This window comes from Sinocyclocheilus rhinocerous, unplaced genomic scaffold (genome assembly GCF_001515625.1).
Source record: "Sinocyclocheilus rhinocerous isolate Xijiao unplaced genomic scaffold, SAMN03320098_v1.1 scaffold1214, whole genome shotgun sequence".
NCBI lineage: Eukaryota > Metazoa > Chordata > Actinopteri > Cypriniformes > Cyprinidae > Sinocyclocheilus > Sinocyclocheilus rhinocerous.
In genome coordinates this window covers 1,387,578-1,414,590 of record NW_015627891.1, presented here as the reverse complement: position 1 = coordinate 1,414,590, position 27,013 = coordinate 1,387,578, and the positions used below count along the sequence as shown (strand labels likewise).

The window sequence follows — 27,013 nt, the reverse complement described above, 5'->3', positions numbered from 1 at the left end:
ACGCTACGCTTGATTATTATTATTATTATTTTTATATAAAGTCTCGCCTTACATTTTTTTATTGTAAAATTAAGTATTGAATAATAATAATAATAATAATAAGGCATTTAACATACTTTTCATGATCAAATCAAGTTTAAAGTTTTTTTCTTCAATTTAAATTACTACATTATTATTATTATTATTATAAAGAGCGTCATACAATTGTGTTAGTTTTGATTTCATTCGTTCACTTCACTCATATAAATTTCCCTCTCTTTCTCTTTTCCACTAAAACAGAGGAGATAAAGGTGGCTGATGACTTCATGCTATACTGATTTACATTTACATTTACATTTAGTCATTTAGCAGACGCTTTTATCCAAAGCGACTTACAAATGAGGACAATAAAAGCAGTCAAAACTAACAAAAGAGCAACAATATTTAAGTGCAAATGACAAGTCTCGGTTAGCCTAATGCAGTACACGTAGCAAGGTGTATATACACACATATATATATATATATATATATATTATACACACACACAAAGAAAAACAAGTAGATAGAATAGAAAAAACAGAAAGCTAGTCTTTGTTTGTTTTTTGTTGTTTAAAAAAAAATATATATATAGATAAAGTAGAATTAAAATAGAATAGAAAGTGTTAGAGTTAGAGGGTCAAATAAAGGTGGAACAGATGTGTTTTTAGTCGTTTCTTGGTTAAGGACTCAGCTGCTCGGATTGATTTCCGTCCAGCAAATCATTCAGCTGATCAACAAGTGCTCAGTCTGCCCACCACCCATCTGTCTATATGCTTCATGCTGGATGACTCACCACCTTTACCGTTAATGTGCAGGTTCTCTCCTTCCCTCACAAACAAAACAACATTTCTTAGGTCAGAGCTCAGCTGGCACCTAACTAGCATGAAAGCTGCTTAAAGTCAGCATGAAATAAAATGCAATAGCAAACGACTATTCAATGATCCAATCCACTCCTGATGGACAAAATCATGTCCTACAAAATCATGTCCTGCTCTGCAGTTTTTTCTTGTTTAAGAAGCCACTTTACTCAGAAATATATCACAACAGAAAAGAAAAGATGATCACAACTTCTATTTCATGCGGTCTTTAAATAGTTTATACTATTACATTACAAACTAAAAATGTAACAGGTGTACCGTTAGGATGGCACAGCAAAGGTGTATTTAAAGGTAGTTTTACCAAAGCAGTGTATTAGCATGAGCAGTATTTCATTGTCAAAGCTGAAATCAATGAGCTGTCATCTGTCTGCTACTACATTCTTTCTCATTCAAGAAGCTATTTCACTCAGATATAACTTTAATTAGACCAGACCAGACCAGACAGTAGTTTTGAAATAACTGGGCAAGAATTGTTTGAGTTTAAATTGAGATTTCTAACAGATTGCAGGCTGGTATCTTGGCCACAGTCTGAGACATTGTTTAGATCTTTTCTGAAACCCTAGATGAGACTGTGAGATCAGTAGCTTTTTCCTTTTTCCTGAGAAAACCAAGAAGCAGGAGACTGAATCAAAAGTCTCAACTTCCTTCCATATATTCTCACTGATTTCTAAGAGAAACATCGGAGGTATTTTACAGATCTCATAGGTGATTTTTCTCTCTCATGGCTTGGACAGCTGACAGGTGCACTGTAAGGACGGCACAGAAAAGGCGTTTTTCAAGATTTTTGACCAACGCGGTGAATTAGCATGAACAGTATTTCATTGTAAAAGCTGAAAACAAGGAGCTGTTGATCGATAACCCCGGCTGCTGGTAGAGGAAGAATGCGTGTGCGGCAATGTGTTGCAGATTTACAGGTGCATAACATCATTGTCAGTGTGCCTCTTAAATCTGAGATGTCATCAAGGCGGTGGGATGTTGGATAAGTGTTGAGTGATATTCTGTTTGTGTCTATAAGGGGTGCCGAAAGAGAAGATATTGAGTGGGGAACATGGAGGTGAAGTGAAATAGAAAGACAGGAATGGTGTTGTGTACCTACCCCATTGCAAAGTCCGACAGAGCAAGGCTCACCAGGTTCACCCTTGAGGCCCGGGGGGCCTATCGGTCCTGGCGCTCCACCTGCATCAGCCTGCAAACATACACCGACAGCTGGCATTTAGAGTTGCTGTCACCTCAGGTTTGTCATTTGACAGGTTTAGGAGCACCGCAAAAATGCACACACATGCCTGCCTTCACACACACATAAAATAAGAGCTGCACGTAAATATCACAGACATCTGGGGCAAATGCCACCAACCTAGAAATCGCATCATGCAGCTTCAGTGGTGAGATGAGAGACTAAAAAAGCACTCTAAACATACGCTATGCTGAACATGCTCGCTTTATTAAAGACGCTGTAGTGATTGAGCGATCTGTGAATATTTTGAATGCATTTTTGCCAGTCGACTTTCTCACAATAACTTTAAATTAGTCATCTAACAAAATATTTGCAAATTCGAATTATTACTAGAGGAAAATTAAATGTACTTAAGGCCCCTTCCTACCATGATGCAATGTCTTAGCCTACTGAAAAATAAGACCAACATTAGTAATTGGAATATATACAGTACATAGTAAAAATTAAATAAAAATAAGACAAAAAAAATAATATAACATTCAAATGTTTTTGGCAATTAAAACATAATATAAACATTAGATTAAAAAAATTATTTTTTAATACGTTTTAATACCTGAAATTGTAAGTTGAAGTTATTAAAACTAATACTGAAATAAAAAAATAATAAATATAAATATAAAAAAATAAATAAATGGCCAAAATACTAAAACTAAAATATTAAAATATTAAAAGTCAATTCAAAATATTCAAAATAATTATAAAATAACACTGACGCATATTAGTTTTATTGAAAAAGGCTATTTTACTTAATCACTCATATTATTTTAATGTTTATTAATATTAAGGTTGTTACTCGATGGGGAGAATTTTGGAAATAAATCTTCAAAGCATCCAGCCATTCGGTAGTTCTATAAATCATCTAAAGATCAATTTTGCTGTAGGCCTAGTTTCAGATCAGAGGTAGTAGTGTGCTTTAGACTAGATTTCCAGATTAATTATACTTTCCAGTATCTCTACAGACATGTCACATTTTGCCTTCCAAAGGACCCCAATAAATAACAATCACAAAGAAGTAATTCTTTGAGATTCCTCAAGTGACCCTACTATCGATCTTAACTCTGAAACTATTTCAGCATACAGCTTTTTATCTGCTTGATGCACAGCTCAGTGAAGTCTAATGTGAACAAATTCTTCTGAACATGATCTAGTGCTTCAACATATGCAGAAACAAGGAAAACATCATATTAGAAACATGCAGCCCCAGTCACAGAGTGCTCTTGTGTACCTTTTCTCCTTTCATTCCATCTTTTCCAGGCAGTCCTGGCTGACCGGGAGAGCCCTGGAAAAAAAAAAAGGAGAGATAAGACACATGCCTGTCAGCTTTAGCTGTTCCCCCTTTTTCATTTTTGATTTGATCCCTAACATCCCCCATCCCTGTGCTCCCATCTTTTTGGAATAAAGGCAGATGCTCGTTAGCAGAAGCAGGTGCCGAGAACAGATTGTGATGCTGATGCTGTTTCATCCCACACGTAGAGAACTCAGATGTACCCGTCCCTGCAAATTAATTTTCAGATTACCGATTGATTACTGATTGTCTGTGCAACAATTTACAGCTCTGCATCCTCGTTTTTCTCACCTCTGTTATTTATACGTGCATTGTCTTTTTTCTGTTTATGAGTGTGAGTGAGTGAGTGAGTGGGAAAAACTAAAAGGATGGGGAATGTGTGATTAAAACAAATCTAGATTTTTACATTTTCATGTGGTGTTAGCCCATGCAAAACTCTATGGTACTGTGAAGAATCTTTCAATTGCACAACAGGCTCTTCATGGTGTTCTTTAGGATATCAAAATGTTTTTCAAACTAAGGAAAAAACTAAGGAACCCAAAACTGTACTTATATGGCATTACTGCAAAACGTCTCAGGTTACTTATGTAACCATGGTTCCCTGAGTAGGGAACGAGACACTGCGTCCTCTAGGTTTCTTGCCATGCTGCGGACGCAAGCTTCAGACGAAGAAGTGAATGATGTGTGCTCCCGGCGCCTATTTATACTATAGTCGCACCGGTAGTGACGTCATGGCTGTCGCCGGCCAACGAGTTGGTGTTTTTTCAATGTATGCTTCAGACACGGGTCACGACGAGGCGTTCCCCATAGCGACCCCTAGAGGACGCAGTTCGAAGTTCCCATGAAAGGGAACGTCTCAGGTTACTTATGTAACCATGGTTCCCTGAGTAGGGAACGAGACACTGCGTCCTCTAGGTTTCTTGCCATGCTGCGGACGCAAGCTTCAGACGAAGAAGTGAATGATGTGTGCTCCCGGCGCCTATTTATACTATAGTCGCACCGGTAGTGACGTCATGGCTGTCGCCGGCCAACGAGTTGGTGTTTTTTCAATGTATGCTTCAGACACGGGTCACGACGAGGCGTTCCCCATAGCGACCCCTAGAGGACGCAGTTCGAAGTTCCCATGAAAGGGAACGTCTCAGGTTACTTATGTAACCATGGTTCCCTGAGTAGGGAACGAGACACTGCGTCCTCTAGGTTTCTTGCCATGCTGCGGACGCAAGCTTCAGACGAAGAAGTGAATGATGTGTGCTCCCGGCGCCTATTTATACTATAGTCGCACCGGTAGTGACGTCATGGCTGTCGCCGGCCAACGAGTTGGTGTTTTTTCAATGTATGCTTCAGACACGGGTCACGACGAGGCGTTCCCCATAGCGACCCCTAGAGGACGCAGTTCGAAGTTCCCATGAAAGGGAACGTCTCAGGTTACTTATGTAACCATGGTTCCCTGAGTAGGGAACGAGACACTGCGTCCTCTAGGTTTCTTGCCATGCTGCGGACGCAAGCTTCAGACGAAGAAGTGAATGATGTGTGCTCCCGGCGCCTATTTATACTATAGTCGCACCGGTAGTGACGTCATGGCTGTCGCCGGCCAACGAGTTGGTGTTTTTTCAATGTATGCTTCAGACACGGGTCACGACGAGGCGTTCCCCATAGCGACCCCTAGAGGACGCAGTTCGAAGTTCCCATGAAAGGGAACGTCTCAGGTTACTTATGTAACCATGGTTCCCTGAGTAGGGAACGAGACACTGCGTCCTCTAGGTTTCTTGCCATGCTGCGGACGCAAGCTTCAGACGAAGAAGTGAATGATGTGTGCTCCCGGCGCCTATTTATACTATAGTCGCACCGGTAGTGACGTCATGGCTGTCGCCGGCCAACGAGTTGGTGTTTTTTCAATGTATGCTTCAGACACGGGTCACGACGAGGCGTTCCCCATAGCGACCCCTAGAGGACGCAGTTCGAAGTTCCCATGAAAGGGAACGTCTCAGGTTACTTATGTAACCATGGTTCCCTGAGTAGGGAACGAGACACTGCGTCCTCTAGGTTTCTTGCCATGCTGCGGACGCAAGCTTCAGACGAAGAAGTGAATGATGTGTGCTCCCGGCGCCTATTTATACTATAGTCGCACCGGTAGTGACGTCATGGCTGTCGCCGGCCAACGAGTTGGTGTTTTTTCAATGTATGCTTCAGACACGGGTCACGACGAGGCGTTCCCCATAGCGACCCCTAGAGGACGCAGTTCGAAGTTCCCATGAAAGGGAACGTCTCAGGTTACTTATGTAACCATGGTTCCCTGAGTAGGGAACGAGACACTGCGTCCTCTAGGTTTCTTGCCATGCTGCGGACGCAAGCTTCAGACGAAGAAGTGAATGATGTGTGCTCCCGGCGCCTATTTATACTATAGTCGCACCGGTAGTGACGTCATGGCTGTCGCCGGCCAACGAGTTGGTGTTTTTTCAATGTATGCTTCAGACACGGGTCACGACGAGGCGTTCCCCATAGCGACCCCTAGAGGACGCAGTTCGAAGTTCCCATGAAAGGGAACGTCTCAGGTTACTTATGTAACCATGGTTCCCTGAGTAGGGAACGAGACACTGCGTCCTCTAGGTTTCTTGCCATGCTGCGGACGCAAGCTTCAGACGAAGAAGTGAATGATGTGTGCTCCCGGCGCCTATTTATACTATAGTCGCACCGGTAGTGACGTCATGGCTGTCGCCGGCCAACGAGTTGGTGTTTTTTCAATGTATGCTTCAGACACGGGTCACGACGAGGCGTTCCCCATAGCGACCCCTAGAGGACGCAGTTCGAAGTTCCCATGAAAGGGAACGTCTCAGGTTACTTATGTAACCATGGTTCCCTGAGTAGGGAACGAGACACTGCGTCCTCTAGGTTTCTTGCCATGCTGCGGACGCAAGCTTCAGACGAAGAAGTGAATGATGTGTGCTCCCGGCGCCTATTTATACTATAGTCGCACCGGTAGTGACGTCATGGCTGTCGCCGGCCAACGAGTTGGTGTTTTTTCAATGTATGCTTCAGACACGGGTCACGACGAGGCGTTCCCCATAGCGACCCCTAGAGGACGCAGTTCGAAGTTCCCATGAAAGGGAACGTCTCAGGTTACTTATGTAACCATGGTTCCCTGAGTAGGGAACGAGACACTGCGTCCTCTAGGTTTCTTGCCATGCTGCGGACGCAAGCTTCAGACGAAGAAGTGAATGATGTGTGCTCCCGGCGCCTATTTATACTATAGTCGCACCGGTAGTGACGTCATGGCTGTCGCCGGCCAACGAGTTGGTGTTTTTTCAATGTATGCTTCAGACACGGGTCACGACGAGGCGTTCCCCATAGCGACCCCTAGAGGACGCAGTTCGAAGTTCCCATGAAAGGGAACGTCTCAGGTTACTTATGTAACCATGGTTCCCTGAGTAGGGAACGAGACACTGCGTCCTCTAGGTTTCTTGCCATGCTGCGGACGCAAGCTTCAGACGAAGAAGTGAATGATGTGTGCTCCCGGCGCCTATTTATACTATAGTCGCACCGGTAGTGACGTCATGGCTGTCGCCGGCCAACGAGTTGGTGTTTTTTCAATGTATGCTTCAGACACGGGTCACGACGAGGCGTTCCCCATAGCGACCCCTAGAGGACGCAGTTCGAAGTTCCCATGAAAGGGAACGTCTCAGGTTACTTATGTAACCATGGTTCCCTGAGTAGGGAACGAGACACTGCGTCCTCTAGGTTTCTTGCCATGCTGCGGACGCAAGCTTCAGACGAAGAAGTGAATGATGTGTGCTCCCGGCGCCTATTTATACTATAGTCGCACCGGTAGTGACGTCATGGCTGTCGCCGGCCAACGAGTTGGTGTTTTTTCAATGTATGCTTCAGACACGGGTCACGACGAGGCGTTCCCCATAGCGACCCCTAGAGGACGCAGTTCGAAGTTCCCATGAAAGGGAAACTCCTTTTTGGAACCTTTATTCATAAAGGAATAGCTCACCCAAAAACAAAAGTTTGCTGAAAATGTACTCACCCTCAGGCCATGCAATATGTAGATGAGTTTGTTTCTTTCTTGTTTCTTCTTCAGAACAGATTTGGAGAAATTTAGCATTATACATCACTTGCTCATCAATGGATACTCTGTAGTGAATGGGTGCCGTCAGAATGAGAGTTTAAATAACGGACAAAAAGCTAAAATAAAAAGGATCAAGCTGTTTGTACTCTCATTCTGACGGCACCCATTCCCTGCAGAGAATCCTTTGGTGAGCAAGTGATGTAATGCTTTCTCCAATCTGTTCCAATGAAGAGACAAGAAATGGATTCTACACCAGTTCCGATGAAGAAACAAACTCATCTACATCATTTTCATTTGTAGGCCACTCCTTTAAGAGTGTATGATATTCTGGTACCTAAATATGTCTCAAGTTGCCTCATTTACAGTATTGTATCATGCATTTTCTTGTTTGCCTGGCAAAAATGTACTTTTGATCAGTTACAAATTTACCCAAGCAGTGTGGGACGAGTTGAGAAACTTACCGGGTCTCCTGGAAGACCACGAAGGCCAATGGGACCAGTTGGACCCTGCTTTCCCTGTAAGAGCACAAATGCATGTTGAGATCTTTTCATATAAGCAGCATGACCTTATTCAAACTACGTCATTAGCTAAATTGTGTGAAAAATGTGAAATCAGTTTGTGCCTAACTCTGAGATAGAGAGAGCAAATGAAAACATGCTTTGAAAACTCTTGCTTCAGGTACTGATTTTGGACCAGCTGTGTAGCATTTTAACTGCTTGCTATTCTGAGAGGTCCCTATCTGTGCCCTTAACTAAAAATGAAGGCCGCAATCAGATGCTTTTTGTGACCTTGGTAACATGCCACAACCCATTCAACCCAGCAAGAACTGATTGCAATAAGCCACCCGTAAGAAAGCGTTTGGCACTGGTCAGTAAATCAGAGAGATCACGACAGAGCTGCTATTCTGCTGGTCAACCACGTTGACAAGGTCAGCAATAATTCCATCACACCAAAGTAGAAAGACTTTAATGTTCTTTCTATCTTGGTCAAATCATAAGATGTCAGAATGGAGGGTTTATGGAGACAGGAATTTCATACCTCAAGTCCTGGTGCCCCTGTCAGTCCAGGCAATCCAGTATTGCCCTTTATCAGAGTTAAATAAAAGAAAGAAAGACAGAAAAAACATTAAGAAAAAGAGAAGAAAGACAGAAAATGATCTTTCTCAGAAAATGGTGCCATTTACCAGAACATTTCAGAATAAATTTGCATCATTTGATCTGAAAAGGTTAGTGCTAACTATACAATTTAACCCACTTCATGTCCAAAGTAACATGGCTATAAAAATAAATAAATATATTTTATAACTATAATTATTCAATATATTACATTAAAATATTATATTATATTTATTATTATTATTATAGAAAAAGAAATTAGGGCATTGAGGGATATTTTAATTTAAATAAATATAAAAGATATACACACACACACACACACACACACACACACACACTTTTGCATTACACACTAAATACAGTTAAATCTATAAAATGATGTGACAATGTTTAGTAACCTGTTAATTGTATATATCACCATTTTCTTGGAATGACCAAAATAGAGACAGGTCACTTTTTTTTTTTTTTTTTTTTTAAAGGAAATAGCCTTTCAACATTGATACTGAAACATGCTGATCGCTGTACAATCTGTTGTTCTGATGTGCATTACTCCAAAATGTGCACAACATTTTGTGCACTTTACTTACCTGTAGACCTTTTGAGCCCTCAGAACCTTTTTCACCCTGGGGAAAGAAGAGAAAATGCTGATTGCAATGCATGAAATCACATTTTCAAGAGGACCTACAGTAAAACAAGAGACCAAGGTCGAAAAATATATTTTTATGTGCCCATGCTTTCAAAATGTTTCCTTTTAAAACCTTTGTGTCTCTAAAAACATCTGACAGATTAAAGAGAGAGCCGGACTGAGCATTTTGATTGACTGTCCATTGTATTGATTCAGCACAGCTTTCATATTTTCCTTTTTATTTCAAGACAAGGCTGCCAAAACAGACTTTTAAAAACCGCTCGGCATAAGTTCAACATTTTAATGATCTTACAATCTGTTGTGGATGCATGACAAACAATGCTAACGTGTGGCTACTAACCTGGTCTCCTTTCTCTCCTTTCTGACCTCCTTCCCCCTCATGGATTATAGAAAGAGGAAACAAACAAAATAATGGATCGAGATTATTCATGGAGGAAATGCATGATTACATAAAAAAAAAAAACATACAGCGGGAGTCAGTTTACTATGTACTGTATAGTATGTTATTTAAACAGCTCATCTGACTGAAAATCATTTCCAAGTACATTGCAAATGCAAATCTAGGATTCAATGAAAAGTTTAATGAAAAGTGATTTAATACTAATAATCATAATAATAACAAAAGCAATGTTATGATGTAAATGAATAAATACTGAATAAATGAATAACTATTTTCTGTCTGATAATTTGGAATCATGGATTTGCATTTGCAAAAATAAAATAAAAATAAACAGTGTTAAGCTAAAATATAATTGTAATTTTAAATTCAATTTAAAATATTAGAAAACAAACAAAAATGAAACTTTTTTCACTAATGGTCTCAGATGCATCAGTATTTCAAATGGTATCTAAACTTACAGTTCCAGAAAGTCTAAGTCCATGTGCTGTCATCACCTTAATAAAGAAAAAAAGACTATTTAATATTGACATTAATTTATACTGTTACAGAAAACTACCATGAGAGACAGCATTGACTGCAATTGCAGGGAACCTGTGTCAGAATGAACCCAGGACCTGCATGCTCTTATGGAATTATCATTAGAAAGAGCTTATCAGTTATGATTTAATGCTTTCTCATGCTCCGCTCTTAGTTTTCACTTCAGTGATAACCTCAACATCTCCACAGAAGCATGAAACAGAAGCTTCCTGTCTCATTCTTAACTGACTGGACAGCCTCTATGCGAGAGATTAACATTAATCCAGGGTTTATGACATTTAAAATAGCGAGAGCCTTTTACTGCAACAAGAGGCCTGCAAATATAGGCCCAAAAGTGCCTCTTCAGGGCATCACGGTCTGCCACATAGAGGTGGATTCTGAATCTGCTTTACAGCTTTCCATTTACCCATTAACTACCAGCAGGTTTAATAGCCTGTCAATCATTCTGACGGCTTTGAGTCTGTGGTGAAAGACAGATTGTTTTGTTGATGTATCCGTGGATTCATCTACTGCATTTCATGTGCTGTAAAACAGAAGTCCATGAATAAAGATGAAACAACAGGAGGCCTGATGTAACTTCAAGACAAAGTTGGTCTAGAGAATGAATTGTAGAATTTTTTCCTGTTTTGTACATTTATTCATTGTGCTGAATAAATGCATGTAAAATATATGAGCTCTGTTTCAAAACATAGGGAGTTGCCGATTAATACATCATCCTAGGTGAAATGGAACCTCACAAGTGACTGAAACATTGGACATTTAGTTTAGTGTTAGAATGTTGCTAATGACACAATACTTTAAACACAATAATATATTGCACAATATTGGGTAAATTGATTTAGTTTATTTTTAAATATTAAATATACTAAATATTTATACTATGTTTTATTAAATGCAGAAAACTATATATTATAATATGTATTATTCAATTTAAAATAACTATTTTTATTTTAATATATTTTAAAATGTAATTTATTCCTGTGATGGCAAAGCTGAATTTTCAGAGTCATTATTCCAGACTTCAGTGTCACATGATTATTCAGGAATCCTTCTAATATGCTGATTTTGTACTCATGAAACATTTCTTATCATTATCAATGTTGAAAACAGTTGTGCTGTTTAATATCTTTGTGGAAACCAAGATATTTTGTTTCAGGATTCTTGCCACTTTTAATACATTTAATGCATCTCTGCTAAATATAAAAAAAGAAAGAAAGAAAAAATTGGGTGCTGTACAATCAAAAGCAAAAATATACAGGTGCATCTCAATAAATTAGAATGTCGTGGAAAAGTTCATTTATTTCAGTAATTCAACTCAAATTGTGAAACTCGTGTATTAAATAAATTCAATGCACACAGACTGAAGTAGTTTAAGTCTTTGGTTCTTTTAATTGTGATGATTTTGGCTCACATTTAACAAAAACCAATAAAATAAAACCAATAAAAAAAACATTTTTAGTGAAATGTTGGCCTTCTGGAAAGTATGTTCATTTACTGAACATGTACTCAATACTTGGTAGGGGCTCATTTTGCTTTAATTACTGCCTCAATTCAGCGTGGCATGGAGGTGATCAGTTTGTGGCACTGCTGAGGTGGTATGGAAGCCCAGGTTTCTTTGACAGTGGCCTTCAGCTCATCTGCATATTTTGGTCTCTTGTTTCTCATTTTCCTCTTGACAATACCCCATAGATTCTCTATGGGGTTAAGGTCTGGTGAGTTTGCTGGCCAGTCAAGCACACCAAACACCATGGTCATTTAACCAACTTTTGATGCTTTTGGCAGTGTGGGCAGGTGCCAAATCCTGCTGGAAAATGAAATCAGCATCTTCAAAAAGCTGGTCAGCAGAAGGAAGCATGAAGTGCTCCAAAATTTATTGGTAAACGGGTGCAGTGACGTTGGTTTTCAAAAAAACACAATGGACCAACACCAGCAGATGACATTGCACCCCAAATCATCACAGACTCTGGAAACTTAACACTGGACTTCAAGCAACGTGGGCTATGAGCTTCTCCACCCTTCCTCCAGACTCTAAGACCTTGGTTTCCAAATGAAATACAAAACTTGCTCTCATCTGAAAAAAGGACTTTGGACCACTGGGCAACAGTCCAGTTCTTCTTCTCCTTAGCCCAGGTAAGACGCCTCTGACGTTGTCTGTGGTTCAGGAGTGGCTTAACAAGAGGAATACGACAACTGTAGCCAAATTCCTTGACACGTCTGTGTGTGGTGGCTCTTGATGCCTTGACCCCAGCCTCAGTCCATTCCTTGTGAAGTTCACTCAAATTCTTGAATCGATTTTGCTTGACAATCCTCATAAGGCTGCGGTTCTCTCAGTTGGTTGTGCATCTTTTTCTTCCACACTTTTTCCTTCCACTCAACTTTCTGTTAACATGCTTGGATACAGCACTCTGTGAACAGCCAGCTTCTTTGGCAATGAATGTTTGTGGCTTACCCTCCTTGTGAAGGGTGTCAATGATTGTCTTCTGGACAACTGTCAGATCAGCAGTCTTCCCCATGATTGTGTAGCCTAGTGAACCAAACTGAGAGACCATTTTGAAGGCTCAGGAAACCGTTGCAGGTGTTTTGAGTTGATTAGCTGATTGGCATGTCACCATATTCTAATTTGTTGAGATAGTGAATTGGTGGGGTTTTGTTAAATGTGAGCCAAAATCACCACAATTAAAAGAACCAAAGACTTAAACTACTTCAATCTGTGTGCATTGAATTTATTTAATACACGAGTTTCACAATTTGAGTTGAATTACTGAAATAAATAAACTTTTCCACGACATTCTAATTTATTGAGATGCACCTGTAATTCCATTCCACTTGATCAAAAGCTTTTTCTGCATCGAATGCAATAATTACCAATTTAGAGTGAGATTTTTGTTTGGAATAGATTATATTTAGAAAACGTCTGACATTGAAAAAGGAGAATCTATTAGGGACAAAGCCGACCTGGTCGGGGTGAATAATAGTTAAAATGCATTGGTTTAATCTAGTTGCCAAAATTTTGGGGAACACTTTTAAATCAGTATTAAGAAGAGCAATTGGATGAAAAGAGGACACATTAGTCTCATCCTTGCCTTTCTTAAGAAGTAAAGAAATATTGGCAAAGTAGAGAGAAGGAGGAAATTTCTGCTTACAAAAGGAATGATTGAACATCCACAACATAAGGGGTGCAATTTTACCAGCATATTGCTTATAAAATTCGATACAAAAGCCATCAGGGCCAGGAGCCTTCCCGTTGGGGAAGGCATTAAACGCATCCAGTATCTCTTGAATAGTAATCTCTTGAATAGTAATGTTAGCATTCAACATTTCTGGTCAGCCTCACTTAATTTTGGAAGGGAAAGCGAATGAAGAAATACTACAATAGCTTCCGAAGATACAGATGTCTTGGATTTGTACAAATCTGCATAGAATTCCATAAAGCGATTATTAATGTCCTTTTAATTTTTTAATAATAAAAAGTCACAATTTTACCATCCTTATCAGCAATATGATGAATTGATCTGCTAGCATACGGACCCCTTAACTGCTGAGCTAATAGTTTATCTGGTTTATCCCCAATCTCGAAATGTCTTTATTTAATTTTTAGCAACGTCTTATTCACCTGATCCAAAGTAATCGTATTGTATTCATATTTAAATGACATAATATAATTTAAGACACACAAGTCTGCGGTATCCCTATATAATTTTCCCAGTTGGGTAAGACGGGCATCTATCTCCACTAAGCGTTTTTGTCTAAGTTTCTTTGCTGCTGACTCATAGGAAATGATATGTCCCCTCATTACTACTTTAAAAGTTTCCCATAACACAGAGTCAGAAACATCACCTTTATCATTGATCTCAATAAACTCTGTCAAAGAATCTGAAATATGCTGGCAAAATTTCACATCTGAAAGGGGGTAAGTATTAAATCTCCAATCATAACTTGGCTTTGCTCAACCAAAGTCAAAAGATACCGTAACAGCGGAATGATCAGAGATCAGTTGTGGTATTTAGATGCAGAAATGTCAGGTAATAATTTAGAGTCTATAAAGAAATAATCTATTCTTGAATATGATTTATGGACATGAGAAAAGAAAGAGTACTCCTTACATCTTAATATATATTGAGGTATATAAAACATAACTTTATTCTAACGTTCTGCTAATGTTATTCTAGCCTAACCCAATTCATCATGTTTTTTGATGATTTTTCTGCATTGGTATGTAGTTATTCATAAATAAAGCAGTAAATCTATATAAATAAATCAGTCCACAATCCATATCTTTGTTGATCCATTGTTTTATTGTTGATATAAAATAGCATAAGCCATGAAATACTTCCAAAACATTTAATTATCAAGTATATAAAAATAAACATGCAGAGGTGCAAGTATATTAAGCTACGATACAGCTTGAACAAATAAATTACAGTACTTTAACTATAAATTACCTATAACTATAAAGTACTACTATAACAACAAAACATGACCGGCAGAGAGTTCATAGGTGGCCTCCTTGGCCGGAACAGGACAGACAGAGAGTTCATAGATGGGTACCACTGAAACCTCTGGAGGTTCTGCAGTTGTAACATCAGGAAACAGGGAGAAGTCAGTAATGGTCTCTTCGACCACAACATGACAGGCTGAGAGTACATCGCTGGGCGCCACCACCACGCAAGGAGCTGAAGCGAGCGCCTCCACCTCGGGAGGTTCTGTGGTGGTGTATGCAGCCCAAACACACCATAAAACGATCCCCATCAAGGGAAGCGCTTCAGACAGGGGAATCAGTTCAGGAACAGGAGGGCTAGAGTGAGTGGGTTTGGGGATACCAGCTGCGCGTGCAGACACCAGCGGTGCATCCCTCACACTGGATACCAGACTGGGATACCGAAGGACTGACCTTGATAATCTGGGTGCAACAGATAGGACGTGACAAGACGCTGGATGAACAGCTGAGACGTGACATGACTCTGGAAGATCAGCTGATATGTGACGAGATTCTGGAAGATCAGCTGTGACGTGACGGAGGGTGTCAATGATTGTCTTCTGGACAACTGTCAGATCAGCAGTCTCAGTAGTGAACCAAACTGAGAGACCATTTTGAGGGCTCAGGAAACCTTTGCAGGTGTTTTGAGTTGATTAGCTGATTGGCATGTCGCCATATTCTAATTTGTTGAGATAGTGAATTGGTGGGTTTTTGTTAAATGTGAGCCAAAATCATCACAATTAAAAGAACCAAAGACTTAAACTACTTCAGTCTGTGTGCATTGAATTTATTTAATACACGAGTTTCACAATTTGAGTTGAATTACTGAAATAAATGAACTTTTCCATGACATTCTAATTTATTGAGATGCACCTGTATATATATATATATATATATATATTTATTTCAGTAATTCAACTCAAATTGTGAAACTCGTGTATTAAATAAATTCAATGCACACAGATTGAAGTAGTTTAAGTCTTTGGTTCTTTTAATTGTGATGATTTTGGTTCACATTTAACAAAAACCCACCAATTCACTATCTCAACTAATTAGAATATGGTGACATGCCAATCAGCTAATCAACTCAAAACACCTGCAAAGGTTTCCTGAGCCTTCAAAATGGTCTCTCAGTTTGGTTCACTAGGCTACACAATCATGGGGAAGACTGCTGATCTGACAGTTGTCCAGAAGACAATCATTGACACCCTTCACAAGGAGGGTAAGCCACAAACATTCATTGTCAAAGAAGCTGGCTGTTCACAGAGTGCTGTATCCAAGCATGTTAACAGAAAGTTGAGTGGAAGGAAAAAGATGCACAACCAACCGAGAGAACTGCAGCCTTATGAGGATTGTCAAGCAAAATCGATTCAAGAATTTGAGTGAACTTCACAAGGAATGGACTGAGGCTGGGGTCAAGGCATCAAGAGCCACCACACACAGACGTGTCAAGGAATTTGGCTACAGTTGTCGTATTCCTCTTGTTAAGCTACTCCTGAACCACAGACAACGTCAGAGGCGTCTTACCTGGGCTAAGGAGAAGAAGAACTGGACTGTTGCCCAGTGGTCCAAAGTCCTCTTTTCAGATGAGAGCAAGTTTTGTATTTCATTTGGAAACCAAGGTCCTAGAGTCTGGAGGAAGGGTGGAGAAGCTCATAGCCCAAGTTGCTTGAAGTCCAGTGTTAAGTTTCCACAGTCTGTGATGATTTGGGGTGCAATGTCATCTGCTGGTGTTGGTCCATTGTGTTTTTTGAAAACCAACGTCACTGCACCCGTTTACCAATAAATTTTGGAGCACTTCATGCTTCCTTCTGCTGACCAGCTTTTTGAAGATGCTGATTTCATTTTCCAGCAGGATTTGGCACCTGCTCACACTGCCAAAAGCACCAAAAGTTGGTTAAATGACCATGGTGTTGGTGTGCTTGACTGGCCAGCAAACTCACCAGACCTGAACCCCATAGAGAATCTATGGGGTATTGTCAAGTGGAAAATGAGAAACAAGAGACCAAAAAATGTAGATGAGCTGAAGGCCACTGTCAAAGAAACCTGGGCTTCCATACCACCTCAGTAGTGCCACAAACTGATCACCTCCATGCTACGCCGAATTGAGGCAGTAATTAAAGCAGAAGGAGACCCTACCAAGTTATTGAGTACATGTACAGTAAATGAACATACTTTCCAGAAGGCCAACAATTCACTAAAAAATTTTTTTTTATTGGTCTTATGGAGTATTCTAATTTGTTGAGATAGTGAGTTGGTGGGTTTTTGTTAAATGTGAGCCAAAATCATCACAATTAAAAGAACCAGAGACTTAAACTACTTCAGTCTGTGTGCACTGAATTTATTTAATACACGAGTTTCACAATTTGAGTTGAATTACTGAAATAAATGAACTTTTCCACGACATTCTAATTTATTGAGATGCACCTGTATATATATATATTTTTTTATAAACAAAGCATTGAAATCAGTTGAGTACAACCATACATCGACGTGCTCTGGTCTGAGCTCAGAAAAACAACTAATTACCATTATAGAAGCTAGAATGTAATTAAAATCTTGAAATGGGATTTAGGTTACAGTTGTTCAAATAATTTTTTTTCTTTGGACAGAAAAAAAACATTAATTATACATTCTTAATTAAAACAGAGCTAGCTCTAAACATCATGCTCCATTCAGAGCCGGCTACAATCAAATTACAAACTAAAGAGGAAACCATGAGAGAATAATCAAACTCTTAAAAGCTAGTTTATATTTGTGTCACCCATCATCATAATTAGCAGTTTCAGAACAGGCAAAAAAAACAAACAATCAGATTCTTTGGTGTTCCAGGCTTCATGAATCATTGTAAATTGGTTTAAAAGGGCTACAGTCATCTCGCTTCTCCTATTTAGCTAGAGATTCACACAGCAGGCAGCATCAGTTGATTTTGTGCCCTGCTGTCAAATCGCACCTTTCGTCTCCCCCTTTTTGATTTAATTGACACAGGCAATGCGGTTCCAAACCTGCAAATTTTGTGCTAAGTGCAACCAAAAAGTTTTTGGCTTCTGAGCTCTCAAAGGTTTTCTTATTAGTGACCAGTCAGCAGAGATGAAGCTGATGAACAGTGCTGCACTGATGCAGTACACTCTACACTCTCAATATGATGGAAGATGTTGGTGGTGGTAGTTACTGTAACTTCAACTTTGACAAACATAAAATGCAGAACAAACAAGAAATTTTGTTCTCATTTCCCCCTCAATTCTCCCCTCAATCATGTCTTTTGAAGACTACACTGACGTTAAATTAAATTTAGAATAACATATTTTTTTATTCAGCAAAGATTGACAAAAAAATTACAGTAAACTCATTTATAATGTTACAAATTTAACATATATAAATGTTGCTATTTCCATTTTTAAACAAATGCTGTTACTTTGAACTTTCTATTCATCAAAGAATCCTGAAAAAAAAAATCCATTGGTTAAACGATATATCGGTCGGGCTCTACTTTTTATCACACAATTCTGACTTTTTTTAAGATATAAACTCGCAATTGCGAGCTATAAAGCCAGAATTGCGAGATATAAACTCGCAATTGTGTGTTATAAAGTCAGAATTGCGAGATATAAACTTGCAATTCTGAGAAAAAAAGTCAGAACTGTGAGTTTATTTCTCAGAATTGCGACTTTTTGTCTCGCAATTGCAAGTTTATATCACACAATTGTCTTTATTTCTCAGAATTGCGAGTTTATATCTCACAATTATGACTTTTTAACTTGCAATTGCGAGTTTGTATCATGAAATTCTGAGAAAAAAAGTCAGAATTGCGAGTTTGTATCACGAAATTTTGAGAAAAAAAGTCAGGATTGTGAGATAAAAAGTCGCTATTGCCTTTTTTATTTTTTATTCAGTGGCGGAAACAGTCTTCCATAGAAATGATTCTTAAGCACCAAATCAGCATATTATAATGATTTTTTTAGCAAATTAGATTTCTTTAACACTGAAAACAGAAAGACTCATTTATTAGACTTGAATCATCTCTGTGGAGTCGTTCATGGCATGAAGATCGATGTGTCTATCAAAGACCTGCAAGTTTCCTGTTTAAAGGGGTCATATGATGCGATTTAAATTTTTCAATTAAACAAGTGTTAGTGAAAATAATGTTATTTTTAGCAACATCATATGACCCCTTTAAATGGACGCTCTGTAATATGTAGTGCCTCATGTGTGTTACTATGTGATATATCTGTATGCGTCAGAACCTCTGACTGAACCAGTATAGTACTCACAGGGCCCGATGGTCCTCTGGGGCCTTCCTCACCCTAAAGGAATTAAGAAACACAAACACAGAGAAAAGAAAAGGGAATCAAATAAACCACAGAATTGACTGAGTCTGAACCTCAGTTATAGTCAAAAGGTTTTCTACACAAGACTATGATTTATTAGACAGAACTGGTAAACAAGTGAACAGACCCATCTCCTCCCAGCACAAATGCACAGAACTAACAAATAAAACATGCATTACCCACCTTTTGCCCCTTTATTCCACTGGCTCCCTCCAGGCCAGGCAAACCCTGTGAAGTGAGATGTTAGAAGAGACGAATGTATCATGAGGTAAATAAGCACACAAAAATCTGATGGCTGTGTCTGTGATGGGATTTTCAAACAGAGCTCTGAGATGTTACATACAGGATCCCCTTTATCGCCCTTCAGTCCATCCTTTCCTGCAACACCTGGGTCACCCTTCATCCCCTGAAAAACAACGACAAATAATCACACCTATGCATACAGCATATGAACACACAGATAATATTGTGTAGGGGTGAATAACCTGTGACAGGGGCAAAGCAGGCAACCACTGGCACAAGAGATTCATTTTAAAATGTATTTATTTTATTGCTATTTTATGTTATTGTCATTTTTATTTTATTATTGTTTATAATTATTTTATTAGTGGTTACATTTTTGAAAGAAGTCTCTTATGCTCACCAAGGCTGCAATTATGTGATCAAAAAAAAAGCAGTAAAAATGTGAAAAAATATTACGATTGAAAATAACTGTCTATTTTAATATACGTGTAATGGCAAAGCTGAATTTTCCATTACTCCTGCCATTACTCCTTATTCTCTTACACTCCTATTCTGGTTTTGTGTTTAAAAAAAAAAAACATTTGTGACCCTGGACCACAAAACCAGTCTTAAGTCGCTGGGGTATATTTGTAGCAATAGCCAAAAAAACATTGTATGGGTTAAAATTATCGATTTTTTTATGCTAAAAATCATTAGGATATTAATAAGTAAAGATCATGTTCCATGAAGATATTTTGTAAATTTCCTACCGTAAATATATCAAAACTTAATTTTTGATTAGTAATATGCATTGCTAAGAACTTCATTTGGACAACTTTAAAGGCGACTTTTTTTTGCACCCTCAGCTTCCAGATTTTAAAATAGTTGTATCTCGGCCAAATATTGTCCTATCATAACAAACCATACATAAATGGAAAGCTTATTTATTCGGCTTTCAGATGATGTATAAATCATATATTCTTCATTCATTCTTATGTCCAGGGTCACATTTATTTAAAATAACTTTTGTAACAATGTAAAAGTCTTCAGTGTCACTTTTTACCAATGTGTTCCTGCTATTAAAATAAGTATTAAACATTAGTATGTATCTACAGTGTGTGTATGTGTATACACACACACACACACACACACACTCTCTCTCTCTTTTTAAATATGTATTTATTTATTTTTTGCATTTAATACAAGTTCTCAACCTTCTTGACTTGACCTTTCCAAGCATTTATAATTACTAGATACTGATGTACCTGTATATGATTTTTATTATTTATTTATTTAATTTTTTTCAATGTTTGTTCATTATCGTCAAAATATTAACATTCAACACAGACACTTCCCTGACTATTACTTATTTCCCTGACCTTTTTCATGCCAGGAAATCACAATTTATAGCAACGACTAAACTGCAATGACAGTGACACTCAAATTCACATCATGTTATTACATAAGTCTATGGAAAGATCACACACGACAACACCGTTTCAAACACTGAAAAAGCAATGAAGCTGTAATAAGCATGATTCATTCATGCGGCTATGCATGCTGGGAGTCTAGCATCCAGCACTGCACATATCACACTTATTTTTCTTTGGCGGTGTTGATGTGATGTGGCACAGTGAACTACAATATTTAAATGTTAAATTTCAAACTGGTCTCTGAACCCTTATTTAATCTAACTTCCATTACACAAATGTGCCCATGTTTGCATACATCACGCATGATGGCGTGACACTTAAAAACAGTCACTAAACATGAAATCAATGTTCTGTAAGTTGCCATAGTACAACATGTCACACAGATAGGACAGGAATTTATCGGCCAATAGATGGCACTTTGTCACTGAAGATAAATTCCTGCCTCACTCACTCACATCCATTTTGAGACGCTGTCCTCTCTCAAGACAATGCAAACTGAGCATCTTTTATACTGGCAGGCGGGACACTGAGCATTTACCGTCTATATATTGAGTCTGGAATCCATTTGTAGTTTCAGATACTCCAACACACAGAATTCATAGTTAAATGATGCAAAGATATGAAGGATTTAGAATTGAATGCTCTATTTTCTTTCAAAACAAACATCATTGAGAGATAGAGAGAGTTGGAGGAAGTGTTGAGGAGAGAAGGGACCATCACAATCCATCCCTGTGGTGAATTTAGTGGTGTCAGACTTGACTGAACGCTGTATGTACATTACAATTCCTGAGAGGAACTCTGTGGAAAGGTAATACAATTTGTCTACTCAACCTGGAAAAGACATTTCCCCCAAGATGCACAGTTTTTTTTTATTTTCCATAATATTGTTTACAAGCACAACAAAGTGCACACAAAAGACGGCAGTGTGTTTGGTCTAATGCCAAAGCTCACAGTCTCTGTTCCTCTCTGTAATTGCCACCTTCCAAACCACCTCCTGAGTGATCAGATTGCTATCCAGCATCTTGGACACTCTGCACAACAGCAATCCAATCCGTAAAAAAAAAATAAAAAAACATCAAAAGCTTCAAGTTATATTTGAGAAGTTGACATATGTTTTCACTGTGCTTCATGAAAATAATACAAATATTTTGGAATTTCGTAATAAAAAATCATGTGTATTTTTTATGACCGACTTTCTGAATATGTTTGAATTTCATGATGCAATTTTGAAAGAAATATTGAAATTACAGTATGTCCCCAGTGTGGAATTGCACATAAGAGCTTAATTTAATTAATCATTTTGGTGTTGAATTCAAATAAATAATAAAAAGTGTTATATCTTTGGATTTTATTGTCTTAAAAATATAATTAGTAGAACAAATAATAAAATGTTCACAGTTATTTTTAAGTAATTTTTCTGGCACAGTTAATATGAGCTGGGATCTAAACAAAGACATCCAGGACCATCTTAACTAACTAACTAACTAACTATCATTTAAGATTAAAAACATTTTAAAATAAATATTTGAAAAAAAAAAGCATTTTAAACTAATTTAAATGAATGAATTAATGAATGAATGAATGTGAAGGAAACAATGCTAATGGTTATGAGCTATAAAAGTTTGCAAAAAAAGTATTGCACATGCAATATTCATAACCTCATATTAATATTTCATTAAACATTTGTACTTTTAAAAATTGATTTGCCACTCCACAGGGTCATTTAAAATGAACTAGTGAATCGAAAGAGTGAAAAACTTGGGGGTGACCAATGGAGGTTGATTAAATGGTGATTAAAAATGCTGACAAATTATAGAATTTAACACTTTCTTTGGATTATTTATACCAACTGTATGTTTTTAATGTCATTTGGGACACCCCACACTTAAATAAAAGTGTCCTCAGCCAAACAAAGTGACCTATTATACAAGTAAGTGGTTATGATGTAGGTATCCCTGCATTCTGACTTTTTACCCGCAGCAGGACACTAAGGTCAAAAGTATGTTAACTACACTATGTGTATTGACCATAAACAACTCTCTAACAAAGAGCAGCAATTACTCAGCTCTGAACTCTTGTAGCGCGAGTATGTCAAAGCGCTCTCTTTGCGCTGTCAGGACAAACGCATGCAGATGCTACACAGCCCTCTCACTGTTCTCAGAGTCCAGGCACAGACCAATGCTTGTGTGAGATGACACACACACACATACACACTGCTCTCACAAGAGCAAATTGGAACACTGCATACACACTCTCCTTCTGTCTGAGCTCAAAGGTGCAGCGAAGCAAAAAGCCTCTCCCTCTGGTCCTCTTTGTCAAGCATCAGCTCCTCCGCCAAACCCCTGTGTAATCCTGAATCCCTGCGTGAAGATTTATAGGAAATGTTCTCGCTGAGGGAAGAGAGTGTCTTTTACGGCCAGCTGATGATAGACGCTCACTCGTGATCAGTAAGAAAAGCCACACAGAATGGACGGAGTCTGAATAGCTCTACTAAGAGCTCGACCGCACAATTGCTCTTCTTACTTTGGGCTCTCCTGCTGAGAAAAGCAACTTGAACCAGCCTAAGGTGGTTTGTTGCACTTGCAGCCTGTCAAAACAGCTGTTTTAGATGGTTTAGTTGGTCTTGCAGCCTGACCACTCTAAAACCAGCTGGTGAGTGCCCGAAACCCCTTGTTTGTGCTGTGTTTTCCAGCAGAGCCATTATCATTTCCATTCATGCTCATGTAAACACAGCTGCTTTTCAACTGTGGGAACCTTTGGCCCTGTTGACTTATAAACTCCTCTAAAACAAAAACACAAAAATGAAGTCCCTTAAAACACACTTTTTAAGTTTTTCAACATTTTCCAACAGTGTACATGTGTGAGAGAAGAATTATGTTTATATATATATTTTTTCAGAACCATTTTCTTTAATCCAACAAATGTTATTTCTATCACAACTTTTGTTTGACAAACATTACATGCTGGAATTTTTTAAATTAGTTTTTAAACACTTGAACATTTTTGTCCATGGTGGAAATGATGCCAAAACTGACAGTTATAATTTATGTAAAATTAATATCAATCTTTTGCCAAAAATTAACATTTTTACTGACTCAAGTGCACTTAAACTGTACAGACAAATCCGACCAGCTGACAAGTTCCCAAAACCCCTCAAGAATTAAATATATATTTGCAGCCAAAATCATGGTCATGGTGAAAAACACACCAAAACTATCATTTTAATTTGTCTAAAATGTATAGTCTTTTTACTAAATAAACACTGACATTTTTAAAGTTTCACATTTTAAAATGGTTTTAAAATGTTAAGTATTACAATTTTGTAAGATTGAAAGTGGTTCTGCAACATGAGTAAAACAACAAAATCTATAAAAGCTAAACAAAACAATGAAAGAAACATTCCTAAGATTCTTTAAAAGAAAATGAAAAAAAAAAAAAAATTTGAGCATTTTTTAAAATAAGTAATAACATTTACAAATAATAGTTAGTTTTAATAAAAAATTCACATGCTTAAAGTCTAGTGTGATGCAAAGGGTCTCTGGGGTGTGCAAATAATTTAACCAACAAACAAGTGTTTCAGCAGTAGTTTTAAAACAAGTGAGCAGCCTTTCTGATTGGCTCTCTTAATGTGTTTGCATTCCTAATGGGCAGCGCAAAAATACCAAAGACCCTGAGGCATTTTGTTCTATGAAAGGACCACAAGAAGGTCAAACATTGACAGACGGCCCTGATACTGTATGATACAGACTGACTTTAAATGCAAAGCCAAAGGGTCCGAGCCCCACTCAGACGATGAGGAACCTTTTATCTCTGAATACAGCTCATGGTTAAAATAAACTTCTCTCCACATAATGGTTTGGTTTGTGTGTATCTTCATACTTAAAACTTAATTTAATTGAGTGTCTCAGGATCACAGCATGCCTTACTGTATAGAAATATTGCTAATGTATTGACTACGCATCTCTATAAAACCCCATTCACCCAACTATTCAAAATGACATGTGTCAAAGTTTTCTAATTGGCTAATGCATGCCATGCAGGCATGCTGTCTGTCATTTGTTGCTAAGACACTACACTTAAACTGATCGATGGTACAAAACTAGTTAATACAACTGTGACTCATTTTACGTCATAAACTACAGAAAAATTCTCGAAATTCTATATTTATCTACAATAAATCAGCCTACATTGTTTGTCCTTGTCCTTTTGTCTCTCCGGGCCTTAGCACAGTTGAATCATGGCATGTCCTGTACTTGAACACATACACAGCTTCAAGGCCTTCCAAAATTAAAGCTCAGATGTCTTGATAAACTATTAGGGTTTTCTCTTTTTAATGCTCCAGGTTTAAAAACAAGAAAATAGTTTTGACTCCAGCCAGTTTCCAGTTAAAATGAAATTCTATAGACTATAAGGCATTTCGGAGGGTTTAAAAGCAGAAATGTGCCGCTGTTTTCTCAATAACTTTTTTTTAAAATAGAAGAATAAACTTCCTTAAAATATGAGCTTTCTACTTCTGCTTTGAAACTCTCTGAAATGACTTGCCCCATAGACTCCCATTGTAACTGCATGGCTGTAAATGCACATTTTCTTTGTTTTTACGAAACGGGCGGATCAGATGAAATTTGTTTCTGTGGCAGTCAACAGTGTGTCAAAAATGCCGTTGATAGCCCTTAACCTGCTTTTAACCCGGAACATTAATTTAATTACACCCAAGCCTGAATCATTTGCCCCGAGTTAGATGTCAGGTGGGTTTGTCTGGGATCAGATAAACATTGCTCCTGGTTACTTTTTGTCCATTTGACTAAATTAAAACAGTAATTACCTTCACTTAGAGGAAATTAAGAAAAATTATTTTGATCTAAACTGGCCACGAACAGCAGAACAACTCAAAAATAATCTAGTGTTGTTTAGACATCACACCATCTGAATGATAAAATTAACTCGCTTTAATTACTGTACTTGTCAAACTGAGGGACTTGAAACAGGTTGTATCAAATTGACTGGAAAAGAAAAATGTAGGTTATAAAACATTTTTTTCATTAATGAAGGTATCCAGGCACAATTCTGGTGTGATATAAACTCATGAGCATGAGAAAAACAGATCCATAACACTGGGTATGGAACAGCACAGCAAAAGTAAAAAATAAAACTAAATATTTTTAATAAATATCTACAAAACAAAAACAATTTACTTAAGACTGCATAAGATTAAGACTTTAATATTTTTTTCTTATCTCATTACCAAATACATTTATTTTTATTCACGCATAAATCTAACAAAAAAATTCTATAATAATAAAGAAAGAAAGAAATTGAACACAGGTTAAAAAACAACATAATTACATAATTTTTTGCAGTGTGTCATTGCTTTGGCATTAATTGACCAGAAAAACCAGGTGACCAGAAGTCAAACAGTAAGCAAACAGGTTAACTTATATGGTTAACTTATGAGAAGAAGGTTAAAGGTCAGACAGGCACTCGGTTTGCCCTGAGACCTGACTGTGTGGGTCAGCCGTGAGTGTGAACTGACAAGTTAAGGAGCTGCATGTAAACATTCACTCTTGCTCTATTTAATATACATATATTTATATACTGTAAATTTATATTCATACACTGCCATTGCCCCTGGTGAGATATGACACCCCTGGGCTTCATGAAAATGATTGCAGACCTTTTGCAAAAGCACTGTTCATAATTACCATCTGTCAGGCTCGAGTCTGAGGAGTGATGCAGGATGTGTGTGTGTGTGTGTGGCTGTTTAACATGCTGAGCAGACTGCTAGCGTTTGACTGAGGGAAGCCAATCTGTAGGATGCGAGCGTGTCCTTCCCTCTCTGTTCTCAGGAGGACAGTACTGAACAAATGCTTCATCTCACCTTACTGACAGACAGACAGCACATGTGTCTAAACAGCCTTCAGCCTTCAGTCTAAACACTGACCTCACAAGATATACTCCGATATCTATGTCTATGTTCAGAATGGGATGCTAGCTTACTACTTAGTGCAGTATACACCGTTTACTTACTATTCTTTAAAAATAGTAAATTAAACCATTACATTATTACACAATAAATATAGCATGCTACATTGTTGCCATGACCTCATCTATTTTTAACCATTTTGGAAATAGTTATTTTGTTCATTTTCATAGATTTTTTTATTTTATTTTATTTTTTGGCAGTCAGGTCATGCTAAAAATCAAATCCACCATTACTTTCATTCTTCACATGTACATTCTCAGAAAAAAAAAAAAAAACTGTCACTGAGGCAGTACCTTTATATCTTGACTGATGCAAGAGTATAAGTAGTACACTGTAAAAAATGACCGTGAATTTAACGGTAAAAGACTGTAAAAATGCTACAGTAAAAACC

At 37.9% G+C, this 27,013-nt stretch overlaps 1 protein-coding gene across 1 annotated transcript in view; it reads right to left on the bottom strand.

Annotated features, from left to right (window-relative positions):
* LOC107736842 (collagen alpha-1(XIX) chain-like) overlaps window positions 1–27,013 on the bottom strand; it is a 196,366-nt gene that overhangs the window by 49,953 nt on the left and 119,400 nt on the right. Inside the window, exons 17-26 of the mRNA XM_016548200.1 lie at window positions 19,331–19,393; window positions 19,171–19,215; window positions 18,931–18,963; window positions 10,104–10,139; window positions 9,586–9,621; window positions 9,187–9,222; window positions 8,523–8,567; window positions 7,946–7,999; window positions 3,356–3,409; window positions 1,993–2,082 (exon numbers count right to left, since the gene is read on the bottom strand). Of these exons, the coding sequence (XP_016403686.1) occupies window positions 1,993–2,082; window positions 3,356–3,409; window positions 7,946–7,999; window positions 8,523–8,567; window positions 9,187–9,222; window positions 9,586–9,621; window positions 10,104–10,139; window positions 18,931–18,963; window positions 19,171–19,215; window positions 19,331–19,393 (492 nt within the window). The remainder of the gene's footprint in view (window positions 1–1,992; window positions 2,083–3,355; window positions 3,410–7,945; window positions 8,000–8,522; window positions 8,568–9,186; window positions 9,223–9,585; window positions 9,622–10,103; window positions 10,140–18,930; window positions 18,964–19,170; window positions 19,216–19,330; window positions 19,394–27,013) is intronic.